At 45.5% G+C, this 26,213-nt stretch overlaps 1 protein-coding gene across 2 annotated transcripts in view; it reads left to right on the top strand.

Moving 5' to 3' along the window:
* Window positions 1-26,213, top strand: part of PRKCB (protein kinase C beta) — a 374,895-nt gene that overhangs the window by 305,963 nt on the left and 42,719 nt on the right. For both annotated transcript variants that reach the window (XM_086376807.1, XM_086376806.1), the window contains exons 10-12: window positions 6,821-6,994; window positions 22,909-23,000; window positions 24,807-24,869. In XM_086376807.1, coding sequence (XP_086232933.1) covers window positions 6,821-6,994; window positions 22,909-23,000; window positions 24,807-24,869 — 329 coding nt within the window. The remainder of the gene's footprint in view (window positions 1-6,820; window positions 6,995-22,908; window positions 23,001-24,806; window positions 24,870-26,213) is intronic.

The raw sequence follows: 26,213 nt of genomic DNA, 5'->3' as shown, positions 1-26,213 counted from the left end.
TGTGATGTGCAATAAAATTAAATTGCAGCATGATAAGGTTAGTCTCTCTTTTTTTGTGTTTTCTCTTAGTCTTTCTAATTACTTGAACCAGAAAGCCTCATTTGTTGACTGCATGCCACCAATAGCTAACATTTGCTAATATCACTTTTTTCCTTAAACAAGGAGAAAATGCAGGGTCTGGCTCAGCACTTTCAGCTGAGCCAGGAGCATCCAGCTAGAATCTCCTAGCGCTGCTCTGTTCATGTTTATTTTTCTGCTCATCTTTCATTTAAGGATGCGATAGGCTTGCCATTAATGGTGGTGATCCAGAGTTTCCTTTTCAGATAAGTGTGGTTAAGTAAAGATGTGACTGGGTTTTAAAAATACTGATGAAATACCAGTTTATGTGGTAGGGGGAAAAATGTGGAAAAAAAAAAAAAAGGCACATGAATGGTGATTGAAGTTAGGGAACATCCGCGTCAAGTAGCTGGCAGAGCTGCAAAGCAGTCCCATGGTCCAGAGGAGGGAGTGACCCGTTTGGTCTCGTGGACCATTGGGGGATATAGACGAAGGTGACATCTGAGCTGAATCTCAGACTCTCAGGGCAGTGAACGAGTGTGAGAGGACTCTGCAGGCAGTGGGAGTAGAATAGCCACAGGGAAAGAGAGAACAGGACGTGGTCATGGAATTGTTTCACTTGAGGGAGCCACTGAGGGACTTAAGGCATCTGAGTAGCCTGGTCAGATTTGCATTGTTTAATTAATTAATTTATTTTAATTGGAGGCTAATTACTTTACAATATTGTAGTGGCTTTTGCCATACATCGACACGAATCAGCCACGGGTGTACACGAGTCCCCCATCTTGAACCCGCCTCCCACCTCCCTCCCCATCCCATCCCTGAGTGTCGTCCCAGTGCACCAGCCCTGAGCGCCCCGTCTCATGCATCGAACGTGGACTAAACAGTCATTAGCTCAAGCAGGTTCAGCTCTCTGAGCTTCAGTTTGTTTATCTGTAGAATGGGGGTAGTTGAAACAGACATATGGTGCCTGCGCCTGGTGCCTGGGGAAATTCCCAGACATCTGTCTTGCTCCTCCTCCAGCCAAGGGGCTGCACTGACATTCAAGAAGTCCAGGGCCCCTCTCCTGGGTTTTTGGGTGGTGGTGGTTGGGTGGGGTGAGGTGTTCACAAGTATTCAGGATTGTTAGACGGTACATTGACCAGTGGTGACGGGACAGCAGGTCTGTCCACGCTTGCAGTGCTGAGCCCCTCCTGTGTCCTGGGGGGTCATCCCAGCTGACGGCTCGGCTTCTACCAGCCTTCACTCCCTCTACACATCCACCTCTGCTCATGGCCCTCCCTGCTCTTGCCCCAGCCCTGGCCTCCTGGGGAATCTGGGAGCAGAAAATGCCTGTCTTCAGCCTACTCTTTACAGCTTAGTGGAGTCACTGTTTGTGCCTTGGTGAGGGCTAGGGAAGGAAAAACGGCTCTGGGTACCCATGAGGGAGCAGAGAGAGATGGGAAATAAGCTGAAGACACACAGTCCAGCACTTTGAGCCCTGCCCTGCCCAGGCAACTCCTGCGAGGATCTGCTCAGCTTGGCAGCTCGTATTTCTGTGGTGAGGCTTGGGGAGAAAGAGGCTGCAAAAGCCCTCTTGCTTCGGAAGTGTGTGTGTCAGGGACTTTCTCCCTAAGATTTCTAAGTTCCTGGATCTGTGTCGCCCACGACCACCCCTGGCTCTGATGAGAGAAAATGATGTGGCCAGGAGACCGCACAGAGGGGTGGGGACCTCGGCTGAGAGCTCCCTGCAGGAGTCCAGGGAAGCCTCTCACATCCAGGCAGGAGCTGAGCGGAACATGGGAGCTGCCCTCCTGCCCCGAGGCTCCCTCTGGCCCCCTGAGGCCTCTCTTGCTGTGTCTGATCCTCCAGCCAAGTCAGGGGTGAGCATTTTCGTTTCCTCAGCCACCTAAACTCCTGGAGGATTCTTCTGGAGCTCTGACAAGTGGAGCATATAAAGGCAGAGACCTTGAGTTCAGGTTCAGTTCAGTTCAGTTCAGTTGCTCAGTCGTGTCTGACTCTTTGCAACCCCATGGACCACAGCACACCAGGCATCCCTGTCTATCACCAACTGCCAGAGTTTACTCAAACTCACATCCATTGAGTCGGTGATTCCGTCCAACCATCTCATCCTGTGTCATCCCTTTCTCCTCCTGCCTTCAATCTTTCCCAGCATCAGGGTCTTTTCGAATGAGTCAGTTCTTTGCATCAGGTGGCCAAAGTATTGGAGTTTCAGCCTCAGCATCAGTCCTTCCAATGAATATTCAGGACTGATTTCCTTTAGGATGGACTGGTTGGATCTCCTTGCTGTCCAAGGGACTCTCAAGAGTCTTCTCCAACACCACAGTTCAAAAGCATCAATTCTTTGGTGCTCAGCTTTCTTTATAGTCCAACTCTCACATCCTTACATGACCACCAGAAAAACCATAGCTTTGACTAGACAGACCTTTGTTGGCAAAGTAATGTCTCTGCTTTTTATAAGCTGTCTAGGTTGGTCATAACTTTTCTTCCAAGGAGCAAGTGTCTTTTAATTTCATGGCTGCAGTTACCATCTGCAGTGATTTTGGAGCCCAAAAAAATAAAGTCTGTCATTGTTTCCACTATTTCCCCATCTATTTGCCATGAAGTGATGGGACCAGATGCCATGATCTTAGTTTTCTGAATGTTGAGTTTTAAGCCAACTTTTTCACTCTCCTCTTTCACTTTCATCAAGAGTCTCTTTAGTTCTTCTTTGCTTTCTGCCATAAGCGTGGTGTCATCTGCATATCTGAGGTTATTGATATTTCTCCCACCAATCTTGATTCCAGCTTGTGCTTCCTCCAGCCCAGCATTTCTCATGATGTACTCTGCATATAAGTTAAATAAGCAGAGTAACAATACTCCTTTCCTGATTTGGAACCAGTCTGTTGTTTCATGTCCAGTTCTAATTGTTGCTTCTTGATCTGCATACAGATTTCTCAGGAGGCGGGTCAGGTGGTCTGGTATTCCCATCTCTTGAAGAATTTTCCTCAGTTTGCTGTGGTCCACACAGTCAAAGGCTTTGGCATAGTCAATAAAGCAGAAGTAGATGCTTTTCTGGAACTCTCTTGCTTTTTCTATGATCCAACAGGTGTTGGCAATTTGATCTCTGGTTCCTCTGCCTTTTCTAAATCCAGCTTGAACATCTGGATGTTCACGGTTCACGTATTGCTGAAGCCTGGCTTGGAGAATTTTGAGCATTACTTTACTAGTGTGTGAGATGAGTGCAGTTGTGCGGTAGTTTGAGCATTCTTTGCCATTGCCTTTCTTTGGGATTGGAATGAAAACTGACCTTTTCCAGTCCTGTGGCCACTGCTGAGTTTCCCAAATTCGCTGGCATATTGAGTGCAGCACTTTCACAACATCATCTTTTAGGATTTGAAATAGCTTAATTGGAATTCCATCACCTCCACTAGCTTTGTTCGTAGTGATGCTTCCTAAGGCCCACTTGACTTCACATTCTAGGATGTCTGGCTCTAGGTGAGTGATCACACCATCATGATTATCTGGGTCATGAAGGTCTTTTTTGTATAGTTCCTCTGTGTATTCTTGCCATCTCTTCTTAATATCTTTTGCTTCTGTTAGGTCCATGCCATTTCTGCCCTTTATTGTGCCAATCTTTGCATGAAATATTCCCTTGGTATCTCTAATTTTCTTGAAGAGATCTCTAGTCTTTCCCATTCTGTTGTTTTCCTTTATTTCTTTGCACTGGTCACTGAGGAAGGCTTTTTTATCTCTCCTTGCTATTCTTTGGAACTCTGAATTCAAATGGGTGTGTCTTTCCTTTTCTCCTTTGCCTTTCACTTCTCTTCTTTTCATAGCTGTTTTTAAGACCTCCTCAGACAACCATTTTGCCTTTTTGCATTTCTTTTTCTTGGGGATGGTCTTAATCTCTGTCTCCTGTACAATGTCATGAACTTTCATCCATAGTTCTTCAGGCACTCTGTCTATCCAATCTAATCCCTCAAATCTATTTCTCACTTCTACTGTATAGTTGTAAGGAATTTGATTTAGGTCATACCTGAATGATCTAGTGGCTTTCCCTACTTTCTTCATTTTAAGTCTGAATTTGGCAATAAGGAGCTCATGTTCTGAGACACAGTCAGCTCCTAGTCTTGTTTTTGCTGACTGTATAGAGCTTCTCCATCTTTGGCTGCAAAGAATATAATCAATCTGATTTTCATATTGACCGTCTGGTGATGTCCATGTGTAGAGTCTTCTCTTGTGTTGTTGGAAGAGGGTGTTTGCTATGACCAGTGTGTTTTCTTGGCAAAACTCTATTAGCCTTTGCCCTGCTTCATTCTGTACTCCATAGCCAAATTTGCCTGTTACTCCAGGTATTTCTTAATTTCCTACTTTTGCATTCCAGTCCCCTATAATGAAAAGGACATATTTTTTGAGTATTAGTTCTAGAAGGTCTTGTAGATCTTCATAGAACCGTTCAATTTCAGCTTCTTCAGCATTATTGGTCGGGGCATAGACTTGGATTACTGTGATATTGAATGGCTTGCCTTGGAAATGAACAGAGATCATTCTGTCATTTTTGAGATTGCATCTAAGTACTGCATTTAGGACTCTTTTGTTGACCATGATGGCTACTCCATTTCTTCTAGTTCAGATAGACTGGGTTCAAATCCTGGCTCTGTCCCTAACTGAATTTTTGGTGTCACAGGTCACTTACCTGCCGTGGGCCACCTATAAGATAGAGCTCTTTTCAATTCATTAATTTAAAACTTATATTTGTTTATTATTGAAGCATAGTTGATATACAATATTGTATAAGTTGCAGGCATTCATTGTAGTGATTCACAAGTTTTAAAGGTTAAACTTCATTTATGGTTACTATAAAATATTGGCAGTATTTCCTGTGTTGTGTCATATACCCTTGTAGCTTATTTTATACCTAATAGTCTGTGCCTCTTAATCGGCCAGCCCTATGTTGCCTCTTCCCTATGAAATGCAGTTCTTAATGGTACTGACTTCCCAGAGTCTTAGGCAAAGTGAATGAGAAATAATAAATGAGAACCACTCATTGTCTGGCACATGGTACTCAAAATAATGTGACGATTGATATTATTGCCTGCAAAATATCTGACCCAGTGTGTGCAGTGTGTACTTACTTGGATCTGATTGCCTCTTCGTCCAGGAAGCCTTCTCAGAAGCCCCCAGACCAGGTTAGGTCTTGAACAACATGGTCCTGCCCCATGCTTCTAAGAGGCTTCTTGAGAACGGTACCTGCGGGTCACTCTTCCCTCTGGCACAGTCACAACCAGTGAAAATAATGATGTGTCACGAGCCACGCTGATTAACATGCTCTGATTGTGACCACGGCTGTGTGGAAGGAAGCCCCAGGACACAGGAGGGGATGTTAAAATATTACATTAATCATCCCTGTAATTAATGTCCAAAGTCCTCCTTCCTCCCTGGAATGCAGCATCAGGAAACGTGCCTGCTCATCTAATGGTGTTTCTCCATGCTTAGCAGGCTCTTAGTAAATATTAAATAACTGAAAGAACAAGAGAACCATTGCCCCCAATTCAGTTTTATCAGGAATTCAATCATTCCTTCCTTCAACAAATACTTCTTGAACGTCTGCTGTGTGCCAGGCACACTATTCCAGGCTTGCGGGGGTACACCAACAAACAAAACAGGCAAAGATACTTGCCCTCATGGGGTTTATGTTTGACTGGACATTGATATGTGTCCCAGAGGGATATCTTAATACATGCTCATCACTCTTGAAACTGTCTTCTATTTTTAAATTTTTTCTTTTGAAAAATTGAAGGATAGTTAATTTACAAGGTTGTGTTAATTTCAGGTGTACAGCAGAGTGATTCAGTTTATATTATCTATATTCCTTTTTTAGATTCTTTTTCCATTAGAGGTTATTATTAATACAAGATGCTGAATATAGTTCCCCGTGCTGTACAGTAGATCCTTGTTGTTTTGATGTTGTTGTTTAGTCGCTAAGTTGTGTCTGACTCTTTTGCGACCCCATGGACTATAGCCTGCCAGGCTCCTCTGTCCAAGGGGTTTCCCAGGCAAGAATACTGGAGTGGGTTGCCATTTCCTTTTCCAGGAGATAGTCCTGACCCAGGAATCGAAAATCGAGTCTCCTGCTTGATGGGCAAATTCTTTACCACGGAGCCCCCTGGGAAGGCCCCTTTTGTTTACCGATTTTATATATAGTAGTGTGTCTCTGTTAATCCCAAGCTCCTAATTTATCCTGCTGCTGCTAAGTCACTTCAGTCGTATCCGACTCTGTGCGACCCCATAGACAGCAGCCCACCAGGCTCCCCCGTCCCTGGGATTCTCCAGGCAAGAACATGGAGTGGGTTGCCATTTCCTTCTCCAATGCTTGAAAGTGAAAAGTGAAAGTGAAGTCGCTCAGTCGTGTCCAACTCTTCGAGACCCCATGGACTGTAGCCTACCAGGCTCCTCCGTCCATGGGATTTTCTAGGCAAGAGTACTGGAGTGGGGTGCCATTGCCTTCTCCGTAATTTATCCTTCTACCACCCCCGCTTTCCCCTTTGGTAACCATAAATTTGTTTTCTATGTCGGTGAGTCTGTCTCTGTCTTGGAACCACCCTCTTTTCGATTGGGTTCAGCCATTCAAGGTTCAAGGTCCGGGGGAAACTTTATGTATCATATCAGCATCCACTGAGGGCGCGTGGAAGGAGCTTTGAATGGATCTGAATGACCCTCAGCCACCACTGGCTTCACTGGGGGCCCCTTCAATTACACTGACATGCCCACTGTCTTGCAGGTCATGCTCTCAGAGCGAAAAGGCACAGATGAGCTGTATGCTGTGAAGATCCTGAAAAAGGACGTGGTCATCCAAGATGATGACGTGGAATGCACGATGGTGGAGAAGCGGGTGCTGGCCCTGCCCGGGAAGCCGCCCTTCCTGACCCAGCTGCATTCCTGCTTCCAGACCATGGTAACTACCTGGGGGCTGGACCCCTCCACCTCCGGGCTTCCAGGCTTTGGCCAGAGCAGTTCTAGCAGTGGCCACCCCATAGAGGCACCCAGGCCCTTCCCATCCTGGAGACAGAAAGCTGTCAGGCCCAGGGATGGCTGTGGAGCATTTTTCTGAGGTTGCCACTGAGAAGCGCTCTCCCCTGAGGCAGATGCTGTTTCAACAAAGATAAAGGAACTCAGGCAATTGGTTTTATAACCAACTGAGCAGGGCCCTCCTCTGGCAGCAAGAGGTGACTTGGGGACAGGAACTCAGGACTTTCAGTCCCACGATCTCAGATGTTCTAGCAGCAGTTACAGATGGGGATGAGGGCAGAGGTCCTCACAGGTGCCCCTACAGGGTCAGGGTCGGGCCTCTGGATCCTTCAGATAAATGTGTGATTCCATGCTGCAGGTTGCATGGCCCTCATAGGACTCCCGGGGCAGGGGGCACAGCCTGGGTAGGGGCTGATGAGCTCAGAGCCAGGCTTCTAAGAAGAAGAGGAAATCTATGTACTATCTGCTATTCACTGTGATTCTACTTTCATCTGTGAGAATGAGAGACATCCTTCGAACAACCTCTTTCCTTCCCCCTGTGCACACTAGACCTGGCTCTCCATCCCACTGTGGCCATCAGACCACAATCTGGGGCCCCATTCAACTCACTGGGCTCTGCTGTCACATCCCCCATTGCATTGACTGGTAACTCTCCCCCTGTCTCCTTTGCTTTAAGAGCACGACCTTCTCAGAAATAGGACCTAGCTTTCTCAGCCATCTGCCTCATCTATGAGCCTTTCCCAGGTACCAGACACTGTGTGTGTGGAGGGGGTGGGAGTAGGGGAAGGAAGGCAGAGCAGAGCCCAAATGCAAAGAGATAAGAGTTAATTCTTGCTTTGGAAGCTTCTCAGGGCAAAGGCCTAGAGTCTTAAAGATGCTTTAAGGGCACGTTCAAGATTATTTTGACTTGCTCCAGTTTGCACCCTTCGTTCTGATTTTAGAACCCAACTCCTGTGTGCGATGGGATGCTATTGTAAGTTGTGTGTGCTTTAAAGTTTCTTTTCTCCTCCAGCATCCCCAAGTCCTGTGCTCTGCTAAGTTCGACTGAGTCCCCCACCAGCCTAGAAAGACCTGGAACTGGGTTTGGGATGGGTTTTCTCAGTGTAGGCTGTACCCTTGTAGTAGAACTACCTGTGGTGAGAGGGGCAGAGTCAGAACCCGGCTCCTTCCTTAGTGTGAGAGTTTCTTGATACATATTGGGGTCAGAGGGACCTGGGTTCACATCTCAGCTTTGTCATTTTCTGGCTGAGTGGCCTTGAGAAAATCATGCAACCCCGCTGGGCCTCAGTCTCTTCATATGTAAAGGGATAAAAGTAGGTGCATCCAAGGTTGCTATGAGGAGGAAATGAGATTACACATGAGACGTGCTTAACACCGGTGCTTGTTACCTGGTAAACACTCTTGTGTTCTGCTCAGCTGCTCAGTCGTGTCCGACTCTTGTGCGACCCCATGGACTGTAGCCCCCCAGGCTCCTCTGTTCATGGGATTTCCCAGGCAAGAATACTGGAGTGAGTTGCTATCTTCTACTCCAGGGGATCTTCCTGACCTAGGGATCAAACCATGACTCCTACATTGGCAGGCAGATTCTTTACTATTGCACCACTTGGGAAGCCCCCAAACACTCATAAATGTTGGTTATCCACTTCACAGACATTTAACATTGGCCTTGGCCTGGACTGGTACTGAGCTATAGAGTTGAGGAAGCTAGGTGCTCTTTTTAGGAAGCTAGGTCCTGTTTTCTCCTCTTAAAGCAAAGATGACAGACACGGGGATGTTACCAAACAATGTAAAGCTGCTGTGATAGCAGAATCTGGAGAAGTCAAGGAGTCCTTAGGTTGTTCCTTGATGCCACAGGGGCATCTGCATTTTGGGTGAAGGGATGGTTTTTTCTGCTGGGGCCCTTGCCCCGAATCCCAATCTCCCTGCCACAGGTCAAGAGAGAGGGAACATTCTAGGGAAATGTGTGCAGTATTTCTTTCGGAGGCTTTGACCCACCAGCCTCTTGTCGGGGTCTGCTGGTGACAGTGGGCTATAAGAAGATTTTCACTCTGCTGCCGGCAGAGAGCGGAAGTCGTGTTTGCTAGTGTGTGGAGCATGTACCACCATGCAGTATGGTGCTGGGTAGTTTGAAGGGTGATTTTGGGTGCTGCACGGATTTTAAATTGTGTTCTTTTAAGTTCACTGTACATTCTTCTGAGTACCTTGAGGAGGATGTTTCTATGTGATGCTGCTGCTGCTGCTAAGTCCTTTCAGTCGTGTCCAACTCTGTGCATCCCCATAGATGGCAACCCACCAGGCTCCCCCGTCCCTGGGATTCTCCAGGCAAGAACACTGGAGTGGATTGCCATTTCCTTCTCCAGTGCATGAAAGTGAAAAGTGAAAGTGAAGTTGCTCAGTCGTGTCCGACCCTCAGTGACCCCATGGACTGCAGCCTTCCAGGCTCGTCCATCCATGGGATTTTCCTCGAAAGAGTACTGGAGTGGGGTGCCATTACCTTCTCTGTCTATTTGGTGCTAGCATGGCCATTAACATCTTTCTAACACTTGCCTTTTTAACAGAGAGAGAGGGGACCAGGCTTCAGGTTCTGAGCTTTGACAAATAGCAGTTTCTTTTACTTACTTATTTTTAATTGGGGAATAATTACTTTACAATATTGTGTTCGTTTCTGCCATACATCAACATGAATCAGCCATAGGAATACAATTTCCTTTTAAAATATTTATTTAGGCTGTGCTGGGTCTTTATTGTGGCATGCGGGATCTTTAGTTGCAGCATGGAACTCTTAATTATGGCATGTGGGATCTAGTTCCCTGACCAGGGATCGAACCTGGACTCCCTGCTTTGGGAGGATGGAATCATAGCCACTGGACCACCAGGGAAGTCCCTAAATAGCAGTTTCTAAGTCATTGTTTTGCTTTTATTTTATATATTTTTTACGGATTTCTTTCATTTAAGATAACACTATAAAGTCTTTCAATTTTTAAATTTTGAGATATTATAAGACAAATATAAAGAAACCACACACAATTAGTGTTTTAATAATGAGTTTTTATAGAGTTAAGCTCCTTATACCACCATCCAGGTCAAGAAAGAACTTTGGCAGCCACTCTAGAAGTTTCTCTGTGTCCCAATCTCCATCTCCCCGCAAATGGTAGCTTGACTTCTTTGCCTGTCTCTATAGTTTTATCACTTAAGTTTTATCATCCCTTGATAAGATAGTTTACTCTTTCCCCTTGGTAGAAATTTGCTGTGTCTTTAATATAATGATTTCCTTCTCCATTCTTTCCATCCTTTCTTTTACTTGCTAAAGAGCCTGGGCTGTCTGACCCATAACATTTTCACAGTCTGAATTTTTCTGATTGCTGTCTGAGGGCCAGCGTATCTGTTTCCGCTGTCCCCTGTTTTTTGAAAATTGGTATCTGAACCTAGAGGCTTGGCCAGACTCAACTTTGATCCCTTTGGTAAGACCAGGTGGCTGTTTTTTTTTTTTTTTTAATCCAAAGGCACATAATGTCCAGTTGCCCCTCTTTTTGTATGTTGGCAACCAGAGATGCTCTGTGTCTGGGTCCATGAATTCATAAAGGACTGTGAGGTGGTGATTTCTTAATTCTATCATTTCTTTTTCTTTATTAGTTGGATGCTTTTATAAAGAGAGACTTCCCTCACCTGTTTCTTTGTCCCCTGGTGGTACAGTTCATCTAGAAATCAGGATAGATAGATGAGGCTTTTCTCTTACTTGACAGTTTTCATGAATTGGTTCACTGTTATGCCCCAAAGGTAACTAAAGTTTGCTTAATAGAGTTTTTGTAAAGAAAAATGTTAAGTGAGCAACAATTCACATCACACGAGACTTGGCAGAGATGGAGAAGGACATACTTCTTACAAGTTCAAATCTCTAATGTTACCTTGGGGAGTGAAAGCCTGGAGGCATTCAAGTCACGACTAGACCCTTAGACCTCTAGATTCCCTCATTCCCACATCTTCTCTTTTTTCCATTGGCAGTTCCTACATTGACTCATGGAGATCACCAGATGAAGGACAGTTTCAGTGGTAAATACACTAAGAAGGAGACCTTGTTCTCAAGGAAGAGTCTGGGCTATCTTGGAGCAAAAGCTTTCAATTTCAGTTGGATGTGTTGAGATTAGGGGAAATTGGTCGTTGGTTGTTAATACTCATTAAGTAAAGTATCTTCATTTGTAATTTACTGTTTTAAACATGATACAGTGGATTTGAGGCTCTTCTTTTAACATTGAGTCTTGAATTTCAGTATGCTTTCTGGAACTGGGGAGTAGGGCCTGGGCGTGCATGGAAACAGCACAACATCTTGGGTCCCCTCCACGATATCCATGAGCCGTCAACTGCCAGGGAAGAGAGAGTAACAGCCAAGAGAATTGAGTGGATTCGAGTCTTGTGTGGGGAGAAAGGCCTCCTCTTGAAAACTGACCCCATCCAGCAAGGCTGGGGATGGAACTGGTTGCTTTCCGGTTGGTGAGGATCAGATGAAATTGTTATCCCATCTGTATTTAAAGGAAAAATATGTAACTTCTCACATGCCTCATGTGGTGGCCAAAATTTTAAAAAACAAAACAAACAAACAAAAGTACTTAACTTTAAGTAGCAGAGTTATGCCTGGCTCAGGGAGATGCACTTCCTGCCAGCTGAGTGTGAGGCCCTTGGGGGCTGAGCAGGGTCAGCTGAGAGGAAAGCCAAGACTTCTCCTATCTCACATCCAACACCACATCACTGAGTGAAAGGCCCCCATTGAAATGTTTTTGTTTACTTTTTCCTTTGGCTAAGCACTTGTATTTTAAGTTTCAGTTCAGTTCAGTTCAGTCACTCAGTCGTGTCCGACTCTTTGTGACCCCATGAATTGCAGCATGCCAGGCCTCCCTGTCCATCACCAACTCCCGGAGTTCACCCAAACCCACATCCATTGAGTCGGTGATGCCATCCAGCCATCTCATCCTCTGTCGTCCCCTTCTCCTCCTGCCCTCAATCCCTCCCAGCATCAGGGTCTTTTCCAATGAGTCAACTCTTCGCATGAGGTGGCCAAAGTGCTGGAGTTTCAGCTTTAGCATCATTCCTTCCAAAGAACACCCAGGACTGATCTCCTTTAGAATGGACTGGTTGGATCTCTTTGCAGTCCAAGGGACTCTCAAGAGTCTTCTCCAACACCACAGTTCAAAAGCATCATTTCTTCGGCTCTCAGCTTTCTTCACAGTCCAACTCTCATATCCATACATGACTACTGGAAAAACCATGGCCTTGACTAGACAGACCTTTGTTGGCAAAGTAATGTCTCTGCTCTTTAATATGCTATCTAGGTTGGTCATAACTTTCCTTCCAAGGAGTAAGTGTCTTTTAATTTCACGGCTTCAGTCACCATCTGCAGTGATTTTGGAGCCCAGAAAAATAAAGTCTGACACTGTTTCCACTGTTTCCCCATCTATTTCCCATGAAGTGATGGGACCGGATGCCATGATCTTCGTTTTCTGAATGTTGAGCTTTAAGCCAACTTTTTCACTCTCCTCTTTCACTTTCATCAAGAGGCTTTTGAGTTCCTCTTCACTTTCTGCCATAAGGGTGGTGTTGTCAGCGTATCTGAGGTTATTGATATTTCTCCTGGCAATCTTGATTCCAGCTTGTGCTTCTTCCAGCCCAGCATTTCTCATGATGTACTCTGCATATAAGTTATTTCAGAGATTTGATAATGCAGTAGGGCTTCCTTGGTGGCTCAGTGGTTAAAAAAAAAAAAAAAATCTGCCTGCCAAGCAGGAGACTCGGGTTTGATCCCTGGGCTGGAAGATGCTCTGGAGAAGGAAATGGCAACCCACTCCAGTATTCTTGCTTGGGAAATCCCCTGGGCAGAGGAGCTTGGCAGGCTACAGTCTATGGGGTCGCAGAAATGTTGGACTTGACCTAGAGACTAAACAACAAGAATAATGCCTACAATACATGACACACAGGTCCAGCCATCTTAAGCCATATGAATGATGGCCCCTGGATGGGTCCCAGCATCACCTCCATTTCACAGATGAGGGCATTGAAGCCATACATAATAGCTTGTACATTTCAGGGCCAGGATTGGAAGCCAGGCAGCCAGGCTCCAAGGGGCTTTACACTTCATCACTACACGGTGAGGTCTTCTGAGTGCATGTTCCCCGATTCCCACCTCTTCTGACTCGCCTGGGGCGGAACTGCCAGCAGCCAGCCTGTCTCTGGGCTCTAGCGGGGGCCCAGTCACATCCCTCACCTGCTCCGTAAAATATCACCCCTGCTGCATCCCTCCACTTTCCACCCCTGCTCCCTGCATCCCTCCACTTTCCACCCCCACTCCCTGGAGTGGACCTGACTCCCATCTGAGCATCTGCCATCATGTGGGCCAGTGAATACTCTGCTTCATTCCAGCCTCACAAAGAATCGTGTGGTGAAAGGATTTATCTGACATCCCACCTTGAAAAAGAAAGGATTTAAGATATGGGACATGGAGGGTAGTTTGCCCTCGACACAGCACTGCTGAACCCAGAACCCAAGTGTTTTCTAATAGATTATATTGAGTTGCTACCAAAATGGCCCTAACAGACAAAAACAATAAAAAGCGGCAGCTGGCGTTAGTGTTCAGTGAGTGTCATACTGTGTACTCAACACTCTACAGATAACCTCTCATTTTATCCTCCGACACCACCCTGGGTGAGCCCTGGAACTGCCCCCAGTGTTGAGATAAGGATGCTGATATTCTGAGAAGTAACTTGAGCAATGCCATGTGGGAGCAGGGGAATGGCAATCCCAGTTGTCATCCACAGTGCCCTCATCTGTGAAAAGGGGATGGGAGGCTGGGATTTGCTCTGTAAGACTCTAGAACCCTCAACCTCGAAGCCTTGCTAGCTTGCTTCTGTCTTACGTCCAGATTCCTTTTTCTAGCTTATAAATTGTCTTCACTGTCATGATCATGTCTGATTTTAACAAAGACACCATAAGCACATACTACTGTTCACGCTTCCTCAAAGGAAGCCAACCCTCAGAAATTTGCAATGGCTCAGGTTACACCGTAAGTGACATTAGTTTCCATGGTGGCTCAGATGGTAAAGAATCTGCCTGCAATGCAGACGACCTGGGTTTGACCCCTGGGTCGGGAAGATCCCCTGGAGAAGGGAATGCAACCCACTCTAGTATTCTTCCGTAGACAGAGGAGCCTGGGCTTCCATCCATGGGGTCACAGAGAGTCGGACATGACTGAGTGACTAACACTTTGATTTTTGACACTATCGGTAAGTGGCAGGTGACCTAATGCCCCTTCAGGTGTTCATTTCACTAGGAAAGCATCACCCACTTGTCTCACAAGGATATTATGATGATTGGAAAGACTTTATGGTCCGAGTGATTTTCAGATTTAGGGAGCCGTGCATAAAGATGAGACAGAGGACTATTAGCCCAGCTCAGGTGAGCAGGAAAGCCCAGGAAAGTGGTTGTCATCACCTTCTGGAATTACATCTCCCCTGATCCCAGATTGGTGCTCTGGAGGTGGAGCCTGAGCTGGAGTAGCCAATATCCCTAAAGCCAGCAGCCCTGGAAGTCAGATCATTACTGCCAGTCTGCAGACAGTACTAATGCTTATTGATTCTGTCAACAAGTATTTATTTGTTGACATAAATGTGTCAGGACCCAGCTGCACCACTGGGAGGATGCATCCATGAACAGAAGAGATAAAAGTCCCCCATTCCTTTGGAATTTACATCTGAGTGGGGGAGACAGATAATAAACAATAATAACAAAAAATAAGGGGTCAAGAGATGATGGATGAAGACAGAGATGCTATTTTTGATTGGATGATCAGGGGCGGTGTTTCTGATAAGGATGACATTTGAGCAGAGACCAGAGCAAATGAGGGAGCTAGGCATGTGGATATCTCAGGGCAAAGTGTTCTAGACAGCAGGAAGAATGAGTGTAAACGCCCCAGGCAGGGACATGCTTGGCGTGTTTGAGGAGCAGCGACCAGGCCAGTGTAGCCCGAATGGAGTGTCATTTTGTATCTTGTGACCCAGAATTCCTTTATGAATCAGCTACCTTAAAAAAAAAATGACAGATCTAGTATAGCATGCTGCAGACTTGATATGTTTTTCTTGCTACAGACTTAGAATTTGGAAGATAAAAGCTTCTTAATAAAAGAAAAAGAATCTTGATGCTGGTCAGAATAGATAAAAGGGAAAAAGACTCCCCACCAATGTATGAAACAGTTTTTGTCATCCTTAAAATGATGCAAATTTAATTTCAAAAAACTTGTTTAGAAAAGCAAAGTTACATCAGAAGTATTCTTAGACAACTGGATTTTTTAAATCCTTGAAAAATATGCATGGCTCAATTTAACAGAAGATGTAAGATATCAAATTCTATTTAAGAGATTGTTCTAAATGTGTTAAAATTGGATTTGCACATGGAAAAGAATCAGAGATATAGACAAATCAAAACATTTATTTGATTTAGGGAGGTGCCTGTGGGTAATTGTCTTCATTTTGAATTTATATTATTTCAGGAGAGTCTGTGATAAAATACCTTAAAAGTGTTGAATGTACCACAAGGTGGCAAAAGTTAATACTGAAATTGTTGTTCACTTGCTAAGTCATGTCCGAATCTTTGCAATCCCATGGACTATAGCGTGCCAGGCTTCCCTATCCTTCACCATCTTCTGGAGCTTGCTCAAACTCTTGTCCATTGAGTTAGCGATGCCATCCCACCATCTCATCCTCTGTCTTCCCCTTCTCCTCCTGCCTTCAGTCTTTCCCAGTACCAGGGTCTTTTCCAGTGAGTTGGCTCTTTGGATCAGGTGGCCACAGTGTTGGAGCTTCAGCTTCAGCATTAATACACAGATGCAAAAGCCATCAGAAGGGGGTTGAATTTTCAGTGAATTGCTCATTAGAGGAACTGGTCTTAGGAGAATGGGGTTTAGGCCAATTTTTCTAGAAGTACAAAGGGTTAAGTAGGAGCTTCTCAGTCAAATAAATCTAGGTCTGAGATTCCTGGCTGTGTGACCTCCAGGAATTCACTTAACAGATCTGAATATTGGTTTCATCATCTTTAAAGTGACATAAGAAGTGAAGATTAAAAGAGATGATATACAAAGTGCAGAACAAATAATAAATGAGGCTACCCCTTTGAGCTGTGCTGTAGGGGCACCTGGCTGCCTAGGCACAAAAGGATTGCATTTTCTCCAGCCTTTTTGCAGTGTTTCCCAGGGACAGTTGTCAGCCCGGCACATTCATGCAATTTCCCAACTGCCAGTGGGCACAGGCAGTTGAGTCTCCTTAGCAAAACATCTATTTTAAATGTTTTCTTTTCAATTGAACATATGCACTTCTGTTTTTTTTTAAATAGAATTAGATTTCATGAGTCATTGAAGGACAGAAGTTACTTCCTCCCCAAATTTGCTGTCGTGGCCCAGCAAGAACTCAGTTGCAAGGCATGCTGGGAGGGACGTCAACCCAGAATGCAAAAAGGGACAGGGAAGGGGATGAGAATGGTTCCGCTTGTAGAGCTGGCCCCCGGTGACATGTCCGTTGAGCACGGAGAGTGTCTAAGGGGTCCTTGTAATTTGGGGTCAAGTTTGGGTTGGCACCAGTATCCAAGGATATGGTTAAATGTAAGGGTGTTGCCGTAGGAAGCTCTTGGCAGTAGTCTCTATGGTTGAGTTGCAGGAAATAGAATACCCTTCTTTCAAATTAGCTGTTAAAAAAGAAAATATTGGAAAGAAACGACCGAAAGGCAGAATCTGAGCCTCATGAAGATCTAGAACTTCAAGGCTTTCTAGACTAAATCTGTTTCTTTCTCCGCGCTTTCTTTGTTTTTCCCTGATCATGGTAACATGGCTTCCATAGCCCCTGTTTGCCTATCCGCCAAATTCCCACATTCCAATTCAAACTCAGGAAAGAGAATCTGATTGGTTCAGCATAGGTCAGTTGCTTTATTCCTAGTCCAATCACCTAGTAATTGACTACTAGTTCAGTAGGAAACTTTAAGAAGGAGTTGTATCTACAGGGAAGGAATAGTTGGTGCTCTTGTCAGGTGGGAGACAGCATCTTGAGGCCAAGGAGATCAATTGGGTTGGAGCAGGACATAGCCTGCTGCTAACAGTACAAATAGGGTGTTCAGTGTCTCCAAAGAGAGGATACCGGAGAGATAGGTGTCTGGGCCTTAGGCAGCTAAAGCCATCTAAGAATCTTGAGTGCAGGAAAGGATCCAGGAATGCAACCCAGGCATACAGAGCTGGGGTGGGTAGGAATGGACACAGCCTGCTTCTCTACCCTCTTGATGGTGACCTTTGTGTATTCATTCAGTAATTAAAGGTCCATAGAATTCCAAGGAAGAAGAGAGATGGCCCTAGCCCCAGTCCATGGGGTCACAAAGAGTCAGACACAACTGAGCGACTGAACTGAACTTGAGAACTTTGCTTTCTATGTGGAAGGGCAAAGCTTAGAAAGCTGAAAATACAGTTAGAGGAGCATTAGATTGCATGATTATGATAGTGATTCTTAGGCTACAGAATACAGAGGAAATAAGGTGTCACACCCGCATATGAATGAGGCTCCACCAGTTTGCATGGACTCCGTGTGCATCATCTGTTACATCTTTGCAAACTGTTTGGAGGAGAAGCTGTTCCTGTCCCTTCAAGGAGGCAGAGGAAGTTTAAGTAACTAATGTAAGATGTCAGAGTAAGCAGGATCTCTAGGACTTGCACTCAAAACAAGCTCATGCCACAGCTAGAGCCCTTAACTGCACAGCTTCTTGAGAGAAACAGATGGATCTCTACAGTAAGAGAACAGTTTACAGGCAAGATTGATTCACTGACCAGCTTTGGAAAATCACTCCAGATCATTAAATAGATTAACACTTACTGCAACTCACCTTAGAGAGGGTACACACTTAGAGTTGCTCATGTTGCTGACTTTCTCTGTCCGGGGTACCTTATGAAAAGTGGCAGGTGTTCTCCTGGCAGTTACATGGGCCTCATGTCACATCCCACTTTCAGCTGACTTAGAGGAACAGTGATTATCTCTTTAAATGCCCTGCCCTTTCCATGACCCCCCTGGTGAACTCTGCACATGCAGTCCAACCATGATTTTATTTTTTATTTGGCTGCCCTGGGTGTGAGTTATGGCATGTGGTATCTAGTTTCCCCACCAGGCCCCCTGCATTGGGAGCGTGGAGTCTTAATCGCGGGACCACCGGGGAAGTCCCCGGTCATCATCCTCATACTCACACGCCAAATTTGAGAAATGCTACCCAACCATTTTGCACGCTGCAGTGACAGACAGATATTTAATTTATTTACTGATTGAACACGAGAGGTCATGGGGAAAGGAAATTTAAAATTAACTGGAGTCGTTTCACGCTTCAGGGACAAGGGCAGTGTGTAAATGAAGAATCACCACAATAACGAGGACAATTAGGGAGGAACACTTTGAAAGTTGAGCAGACTGGCTAGTTTGAGGGGAAAGATGGTGAGCTTGCCTTTCGGAGCCTTTAATTGGAGTTGACGGTGGAACACCCACGTAGAAACGTCCTGTAGCCAGCTGGAGCTGACTGGAGCTCAGGAGAAAGGGAGAGGGTAGAAACCGAAGTCAAGATTCATCAGCCTAGAGCAGTGAGAGTTGATGTTTTGAGCTGTGACAAGTCCTCTTTGGAAAACAGAGCAAGTAGCAGGAGCCAAGCCGGACTTGGAGTCCAGACTCAGTACATACTTTCTAATGTCCACGTAGGAGATGCCAGCAGATAGGTCCTGATCCAAACCCACTGCACGTGACTAGGAGAAAGATCTTTAAAACTTTGGATTAATTTTATAGAAACAGTAGGAGAACAAAGTCAAATTTTAGGGCATTATTGGGGGGGTGCGGGGCGGGGGGGGGCGGGAATGGGCTTCCCAGGTGGCTCAGATGGTAAAGAATCTGCCTAAAATGCAGGATACCCAGGTTCAATCCCTGAGTTGGGCAGATCCCCTGAAGAAGGGAATGGCTACCAATTCTGGTTTTTTTGCCTGGAGGATTCCCTGGACAGAGGAGTCTGGTGGGCTTCAGCCCATTGGATCACACAACTGTGCAAACTATCTATGGGGGGAAATAATTATGCTAGAATTAGAGGTGTTGGTTGAAGGCCATTTCATGAGCTGAAGTCCCCAGAGCTCGCTCTCTCTACCTGTCGTGCAGTTTCTCTGAACACATCGTACTTGAGATGATGGTTTGAGTTAGTCATGTATTTGTCTTAACCAAGATTCTGAATTCTCTGAAGGCAAGACCTGCATCTTATCAATTTTGTTCCTTTAACTCCTGATACTGTGACTTACAAAAATAAATGTTCAGTTAAAGTTCTAAAAAGTTCACTTCCCTGCTCAGGATGGGCTCTAGGTCGCCCTTGGCAGTGTTTTCTAAAACGAATCTTCCTTGCTCTGGAGTGGGAGATGAACTTGGTGGTACAGGGACGTTTGTTTCTAAAATAAGACATTTAAGGGATTGATGTACCAAAAGCAGACTGGTTATAGTGTAGAGTCAACAGAGTCCAGGTAGGCATTTATTTTTTTTACAGAGGAAACAGTGACTCTCCATTTGTGAATTTGATATGAAGTTTTAAAATTTTTAAGTAACTGTGTTTAAGTGAAAAAAAAAAAGGTGAGTTAATGAAAAAATATTTTAAAATAAGTAACTTTTAGTAAATGAGTTAGATGATATACTCTGTAAAGATCTTAAAGTGAGAAGACTGAAGTTTGGGTGGCTGGCCCCACCCTGCCTTGCTTGACTCTCCTTTTATAACTCCATGCACTTTACTCTCCCTTGCCAGAAGTGTTGTTGATGTTGTTCGGTTGCTGAGTCATGTCTGACTCTTTGCGACCCCATAGACTGCACACCCCAGGCCTTCCTGTCCTTCACCATCTCCTGGAGTTTGCTCAGACTCATGTCCATTGAGTCAATGAGGCCATCCAACCATCTCATCCTCTGTCGCCCCCTTCTCCTTCTGCCCTCAGTCTTTCCCAGCATCAGGGTCTTTTCCAGTGCGTCGGCTCTTCACATCAGTAGCTGTAAAATCAGGGGCTTCAAGTGCTAGTGATCTTTTTTTCACAGTACGCGTCAAAATAAACACGGAACTATAAAGGTAAAACCATATGCATCCATAGCCCACCTAAAATTATCTCCCTCCCCATTTAGGAAATGTTGCTATTTGGAAATTTATCTGGTCTCCCCACTTGCCTGGGGAATCCTTATTGTCGGGCACCGTGGATCATTCACAGCAGCATTTCTGGCAGTAGGAGAGCCTGGCATACAGTGGGCATCATTAAGTATTTGCTCGGAAAATGAAAGGACAGCAAGATGCCAGCTGTAACGTTTAATAGCTGAAGCGCCGGTGTGCCAACACCACACTCGATACAGTTCAGAGACGACAGATCTCAGGGTGGCCCCACATACAGTTTGAGGTAGAAACAGACCACAGAACATGGCATTATCCACCCTGGAGTTCTCTCCCTGATGTTGGGATTCTAACTAATGAGTTTGGGGGGCGGGGGCAAGTTGAGTTCTTTCAAGCAGAAAGCAAGCTCCTGAAATCTCTCCCTCACTTACTTCTCTCTCTGTGGCCGATGCCATCTGCTAGTTTTAAAAATAATTTTTAAAAGCAAGTGTTTTGGTTCTCTTCAACATGTAGCAAAGACAGATGCTATTTTTAGGCTTGTTTTCTATCAAAAAAAAAAAACCCCTAAGAACCAGGGGCTGGGTGTCGGCAGTTCTGGCTGACTGTCTCCACTCTGCCACTAACTTGTAAGTGACCTTTTTGCAAATCTCATATGCCTTGGACACTTAGAACAGAAGTGATAATTCTGTCTCTCATTAGAGATGTTGAGAGGGTGAAGTAGCGTCGGGGTGAGAAAGTCCTACAATAGTTCAAAAATAATTGATTAACCCATACCCCTCCCTTGTGGTCTGCCAGCTTTTTTGACACATGGCTGGATTTCTATATCCCCTCCCTTCTCCCCTGGACAGAGAGCTCCCAGACGGAAGAACACACCCACACATCCATGCAATGTATGGGTGAGAACCTTGCACAGGAAGCTGTATAATAAGAGGTTACAGGTTTAGAAACCAACCTGCCCAGGTTCAAATCCTGCCAGAAATGGTAGTCCTTGTCACATTGAATTGTTTAGAGAGATAAAAGAGATAAAATATATAAAGCGCTTTGTCACATAGCAAATGCTCACAAGGTGGTAGCTTTATTGAATGGCTGTTATTCTAATTATTGTACACTCAGTATACATTTGACAAATGCACATGTGACTGTTACGTATAAGACAAAGTTCCGTGCACTGTAAGGAAGATTTTGTTTTTTAATGGTAGATTAAACCTTTGCTGTATGGCCATCATTATGTTGTTGTTCAGTTGCTCAATTGTGTCTGACTCTTTGCAACCCCGTAGACTGCAGCACGCCAGGTTTCCCTGTCCTTCACTACCTTCTGGAGTTTGTTCAAACTCATGTCCATTGAGTTGATGATGCTATCTGACCATCTCAACCTCTGTTACCCCCTTGTCCTCATGTTTGAATGCTTTATATATGTATCTACTCTATAGGACAGGTGAATCATGGTAGAGATAAAGCTGGAGGTTTGAGAGGTTAAGTAACAGCAGTTACACAGCCAATAAGGGATGGCGAGAGACTTGAAATCCTGTATTGATTTCATAGGGACCCTTTGCCCTCCACACCACTTCTCTACTAACTCCGCTCCTGGTCTAACAGCCCCGCACAATAGTCACTTCATGACTTTTGACAGTAAATCCGTCTTTTAAATTGGCAACCCAACCACCTCAACATATAAATAAAACCCAAACACATATTTCACAACATGACCAGTCTGGAAGCCACACACAGGATTTTTACAGTATCCTGTGGGTTACAGAAGTCAGTCCAGTTCGTAGAGGGAAGGGACGACACCAGGAAGTGAGCATCGGCAGTGAAAACCACCGGAGGCGGCGCGGCGTGGAGGCTGGCTCCCACGGCTGCCTGTTACCTGTCATACGATTGTTCACTTAGTGGTCTTCACCCTTTATTAAAATTAGCTTTCTCTGAAATGATGGCCATTAAGTCGCAAGGCTGATGTGCTGATTGTATTTTCCAGGACAAACGAGAGTAAATTTAGCGTTATTAATTTTTTCCTAATTATTTATTTTTTTTTACCGTGCTGGGTCTTCACTGCTGCACGGGCTTTTCCCTGGTTGCGGTGAGTGGGGGCTGCTGTCTAGTTGCTGTGTGTGAGCTTCTCATTGCGGTGGCCTCTCTTGTTGCGGCTCCAGGGCGGTAGAGCACAGGCTCGGTAGTTGTGGCGCGTGGGCTGAGTTGCTCTGTGGCATGTGGGATCTTCATGGATCAGGAATTGAACTTGTATCTCCTGCACTGGCAAGCGGATTCTTTGCCACTGAATCACCAGGGAAGCCCAGTGTTATTCTTTTTTTCTTTAATTTCAGAGACTTTTCTGATGGTCCAGTGGCTAAGACTCTGCGCTGTTAATTTGAGGGGCCTGGGTTTGATCCCTGACTGGGGAACTAGATCCCACATGCTGCCTCTAAGAGTTTGCATGCCACAACTAAAGACCAGCACAGCCAAATAAACAAAAAGATTTTTTAAAAAATGTCACGTTCTCCCTGTGTTCACTTGTGTACTTTCAATGGCACAAATGCTCCATTTGGGGACTCAAGGCACCTGCCCTGTCGTTGAGTCCTGGGGGTTTGGATCATAAATCTCAGCTATTACCTGCTCTCCATCTGGGGCCCAAGAAACTCCAGAAGGCTGACTTTGCTCTTTGCTGTCTCCTCCCAGGATCGCCTGTACTTCGTGATGGAGTATGTGAACGGCGGTGACCTCATGTACCACATCCAGCAAGTGGGCCGGTTCAAGGAGCCTCACGCCGTGTAAGTGGCGCTGTGCTTTTTCCCTTGGGATGAATGAGTGGGTGGTTAGTTCCTTTGGGTTTTTAGCCAAATAAGAATTTTAAATATCTTGGGCTTCTTCTTTAAGAGAAATGCGTGGCCGGGACAGAGGGTGTTCTGCGGAGATGGGCTACTTGTTTCTTGCTTAACACCCGCTAAGAGCTGGAAGCTTGAAAACCACAGCTATTTCTTGACCTCCACGTTTTGCCCCTGGCGCTTAAGGAAAGCCCTAAAAATTCCTTGGGGAGTGTCGTTGTAGGTTTTGAGTTTTCCTTTGCGCATATTGGTTGAGAGCTTACCATGTGCCAGGCTCAGAGATTTTAGAGACTTGCTCACAGTCACAGAGCTCGTGTGAGGCAGACCCAGAGTTCTGACCCAGATCTTCCCTGCTCACGTTCTTGCTCCATCTTAGCTGTCCTCATTCCAGGGAGATGAAAGCTCAAGCTGCATAGTGACTACACTCTGTGGCTCTTGGAGTGGGGAGACTGACTCTGGATTTTTGGAAATCTGTTTCCCCTGCTGAGTCCATTCCATCACCTTCAGCACACAAGGCAGCCAGTCTCTTTTGTCTGGAACACACATTTCATCCTGGGTCTCCCTGCGGTTGGTGAATGGGAGCGTGGCAAGTCACGGGATCAGCAGTGCTAACCTCTCCTAGGGAGGTTGTTGGGCTCCTACTGTCCCTCCAGAAAGCCCCTAGGGCTCACCCAGGGCCCCATCCTGTCCTTGCAGAGGTCTCCTGGCGCCCGTGCAGCTCAGCCTTGCCCGCTCTCCTCCCCCCAGCCCAGAACACGAGCACTGATTCTGGGCGGGTTACCATTCCCATGCTTCCAGGTCATGCCATTTGTGTGTCTTGGTACAATTCTAATGGGCTGCTTAGAAGTAAAAGGACTTCTAACATCTAATTGACCACTGACCTTTATTCCATTATCATATGAGACATTGTCAGGACACTTTACAGAGTTCCCCAAAGCCCTGCCCAACCTTTACAACTGGGCTTTCTGGTTCTCCCCAAATCTCTCTCTTAGATTTTGAAACTGAAAAGCTAACACTTCAGCCAGATGCTGTTTCCAATTCTGGCTGTGCTATTTATTAGCTGTGTAACTTGGTCAGGGTATTTCCTGTCACTAAGCCTCAGTTTCCTCATTTGAGGAACAGGGAGGTAATTGTAGCACCTCATTGCTATTGAGTCACTCAGTTGTGTCTGACTTTTTTGTGCCCCCATGGATTGTAGCCCACCTGGCTCCTCTGTCTGTGGGATTTCCCAGGCAAGAATACTGGAGTGGGTTGCCATTTCCTTCTCCAGGGGATCTTCCCAACCCAGGGATTGAACCTGTCTCTTGCATTGGCAGGCATATTCTTTACCACAGAGCCACTACCTTATAAGGTTATTGTTAAGATTTAATCAGATAATAACCTGAAATGATACAAGGTTAATGGTAAGCCTTCAACAGATGTTAGGTATTGTCATTGAGATATTTTAACTTGTTGTCATCTGAAACAATCCTTCTCTAGCCAGTTCATCATATCCTGTGGCTTCCTCCCCACTAAAAAGTTGCTGAACCTCTGCCCACCCCATTTGGTCCTTAAAGCAGCCTCATAGCTCTCTAAACCCTGTTCATCCGTCTAGACTCCCATACTTTGTTTTATGAGCTGTGTGGTTGACCATCCATGGTGAGACATTCATGCCCTACACCCAGTTCAATATTGTATTGAATTCTGAGAGTTGCCGGGCATATGGTGTCCTTGAGTTTCTCCATTGCGTTTTTTTTTTTTTTTTAATTTCAGATTTTACGCTGCAGAAATTGCCATCGGTCTGTTCTTCTTGCAGAGCAAGGGCATCATTTACCGGTAAGCGAACACTGCTGTACTTTCCATCTCTCGGCTCCCTCAGCTCCTCCCTTCCCTGCCTCTTTCTTTAACTGCTTTTAAAATTAGAATCCATGGTGGGGGAGGAATCCTCCAGTACTAACTTGGGCATGTGCTCTGCCAGGCAGCATCGCCCACTGCCCTGGCAAAGTTTGGGCAGCTTTGTATGATGATAGAAGATCTTGACGGACTCTGCCTCCAGAGATGGTTCAGAGCCTCATATGTGAGACCATTTGCTCCAAGAGGAGGAGGCTAACCACTGGGGACCCAGCACATCCTTCTCTTCCCCGTGGACCCCACATTTGGGGAGCAAGCAAAGACTCTTGGCTGGCAGAATGTGCTGGATCATATTATTATGAAACAAATCTCTTTCTTTCTTTCTCTTTCCTTGTTTCTCTCCCTCACTTTCTTTCTTTCTTTTTGTGCTATGTAACTACAGTTTGGGAATGGATCTCAGAGTAGCTTGCCCTGAAAGACAGGATTAAGTTCAGGACTTGGCATTTGCCCGTTTTTGGAGGAGCAAGCGTATGATCATAGTCGGATGAGTCATCCCACTTTATATCTCATGCAAGGCAGACTGTGGAGCCTGGGGCTGCTATTTGTCAGTGAGTCCACGGTGTATAATTCTTATACCACATGGATGCAAGCATTCCAGTGCAGGCTTGGGCTGGTTTGTTATACAAGGGAGGCTGGCATGTGGCATGGGGCTTCCGAAGGACGCTTGCCCCGAGTGAGGGTCTTTTTAAAAGATCTTGAAGAGTCATCAAAGTCCATTTGATTCACTGATTTGATAAACATTTATTGAAAGCCCACCATATCATATACTGGCCTCTACTCTAGGTGGGGGGATGCATTGTGAAGAAAACAGACAAAGGCCAGCCTTTGTAGAGCTCAGACTCCAGTGGTGGAAGACAGATCCCGTAAATCATAAAAATGCTGTCTGTAGTGAGAAGTACTATGGAGGGAAGTCAGGTAGGGGAGGGGGCTGATGTGGGCTGGGTGGTGGTTCTTGCCTGACATTCCACAGAGAGCATGAGATTGGGGTCTGAAGAGTTAGGGAAGACCCTCGGAAGCCTGGTCTTCCTAAAGCAACTGAAGGACGTGGAAATAAAAGGCATGAAGAGACTAGCCTGGTGATCTCAAGGCAGAAGGTGGAAGTGAGGCTGCGGGCCCTGGTGGGATGAGGGATGGAAGATGAGGGGCCTTGCCAGAATCCTGCAGAGTCCTGGGGCTTTTTTTTCACTCCTTGAGGTAGCAGGTCCTGAGTGCATTGAGTCCCCGCTCTGCCTGTGTGCTCCTGATAACAGAGGAATGAAGATCAAGAAG

The sequence above is a fragment of the Bos grunniens genome, chromosome 25 (genome assembly GCF_055505025.1).
Source record: "Bos grunniens cultivar Pamir isolate PY7600 chromosome 25, Bosgru_T2T1.0, whole genome shotgun sequence".
NCBI lineage: Eukaryota > Metazoa > Chordata > Mammalia > Artiodactyla > Bovidae > Bos > Bos grunniens.
This window is presented reverse-complemented; position numbering and strand designations above follow the sequence as displayed.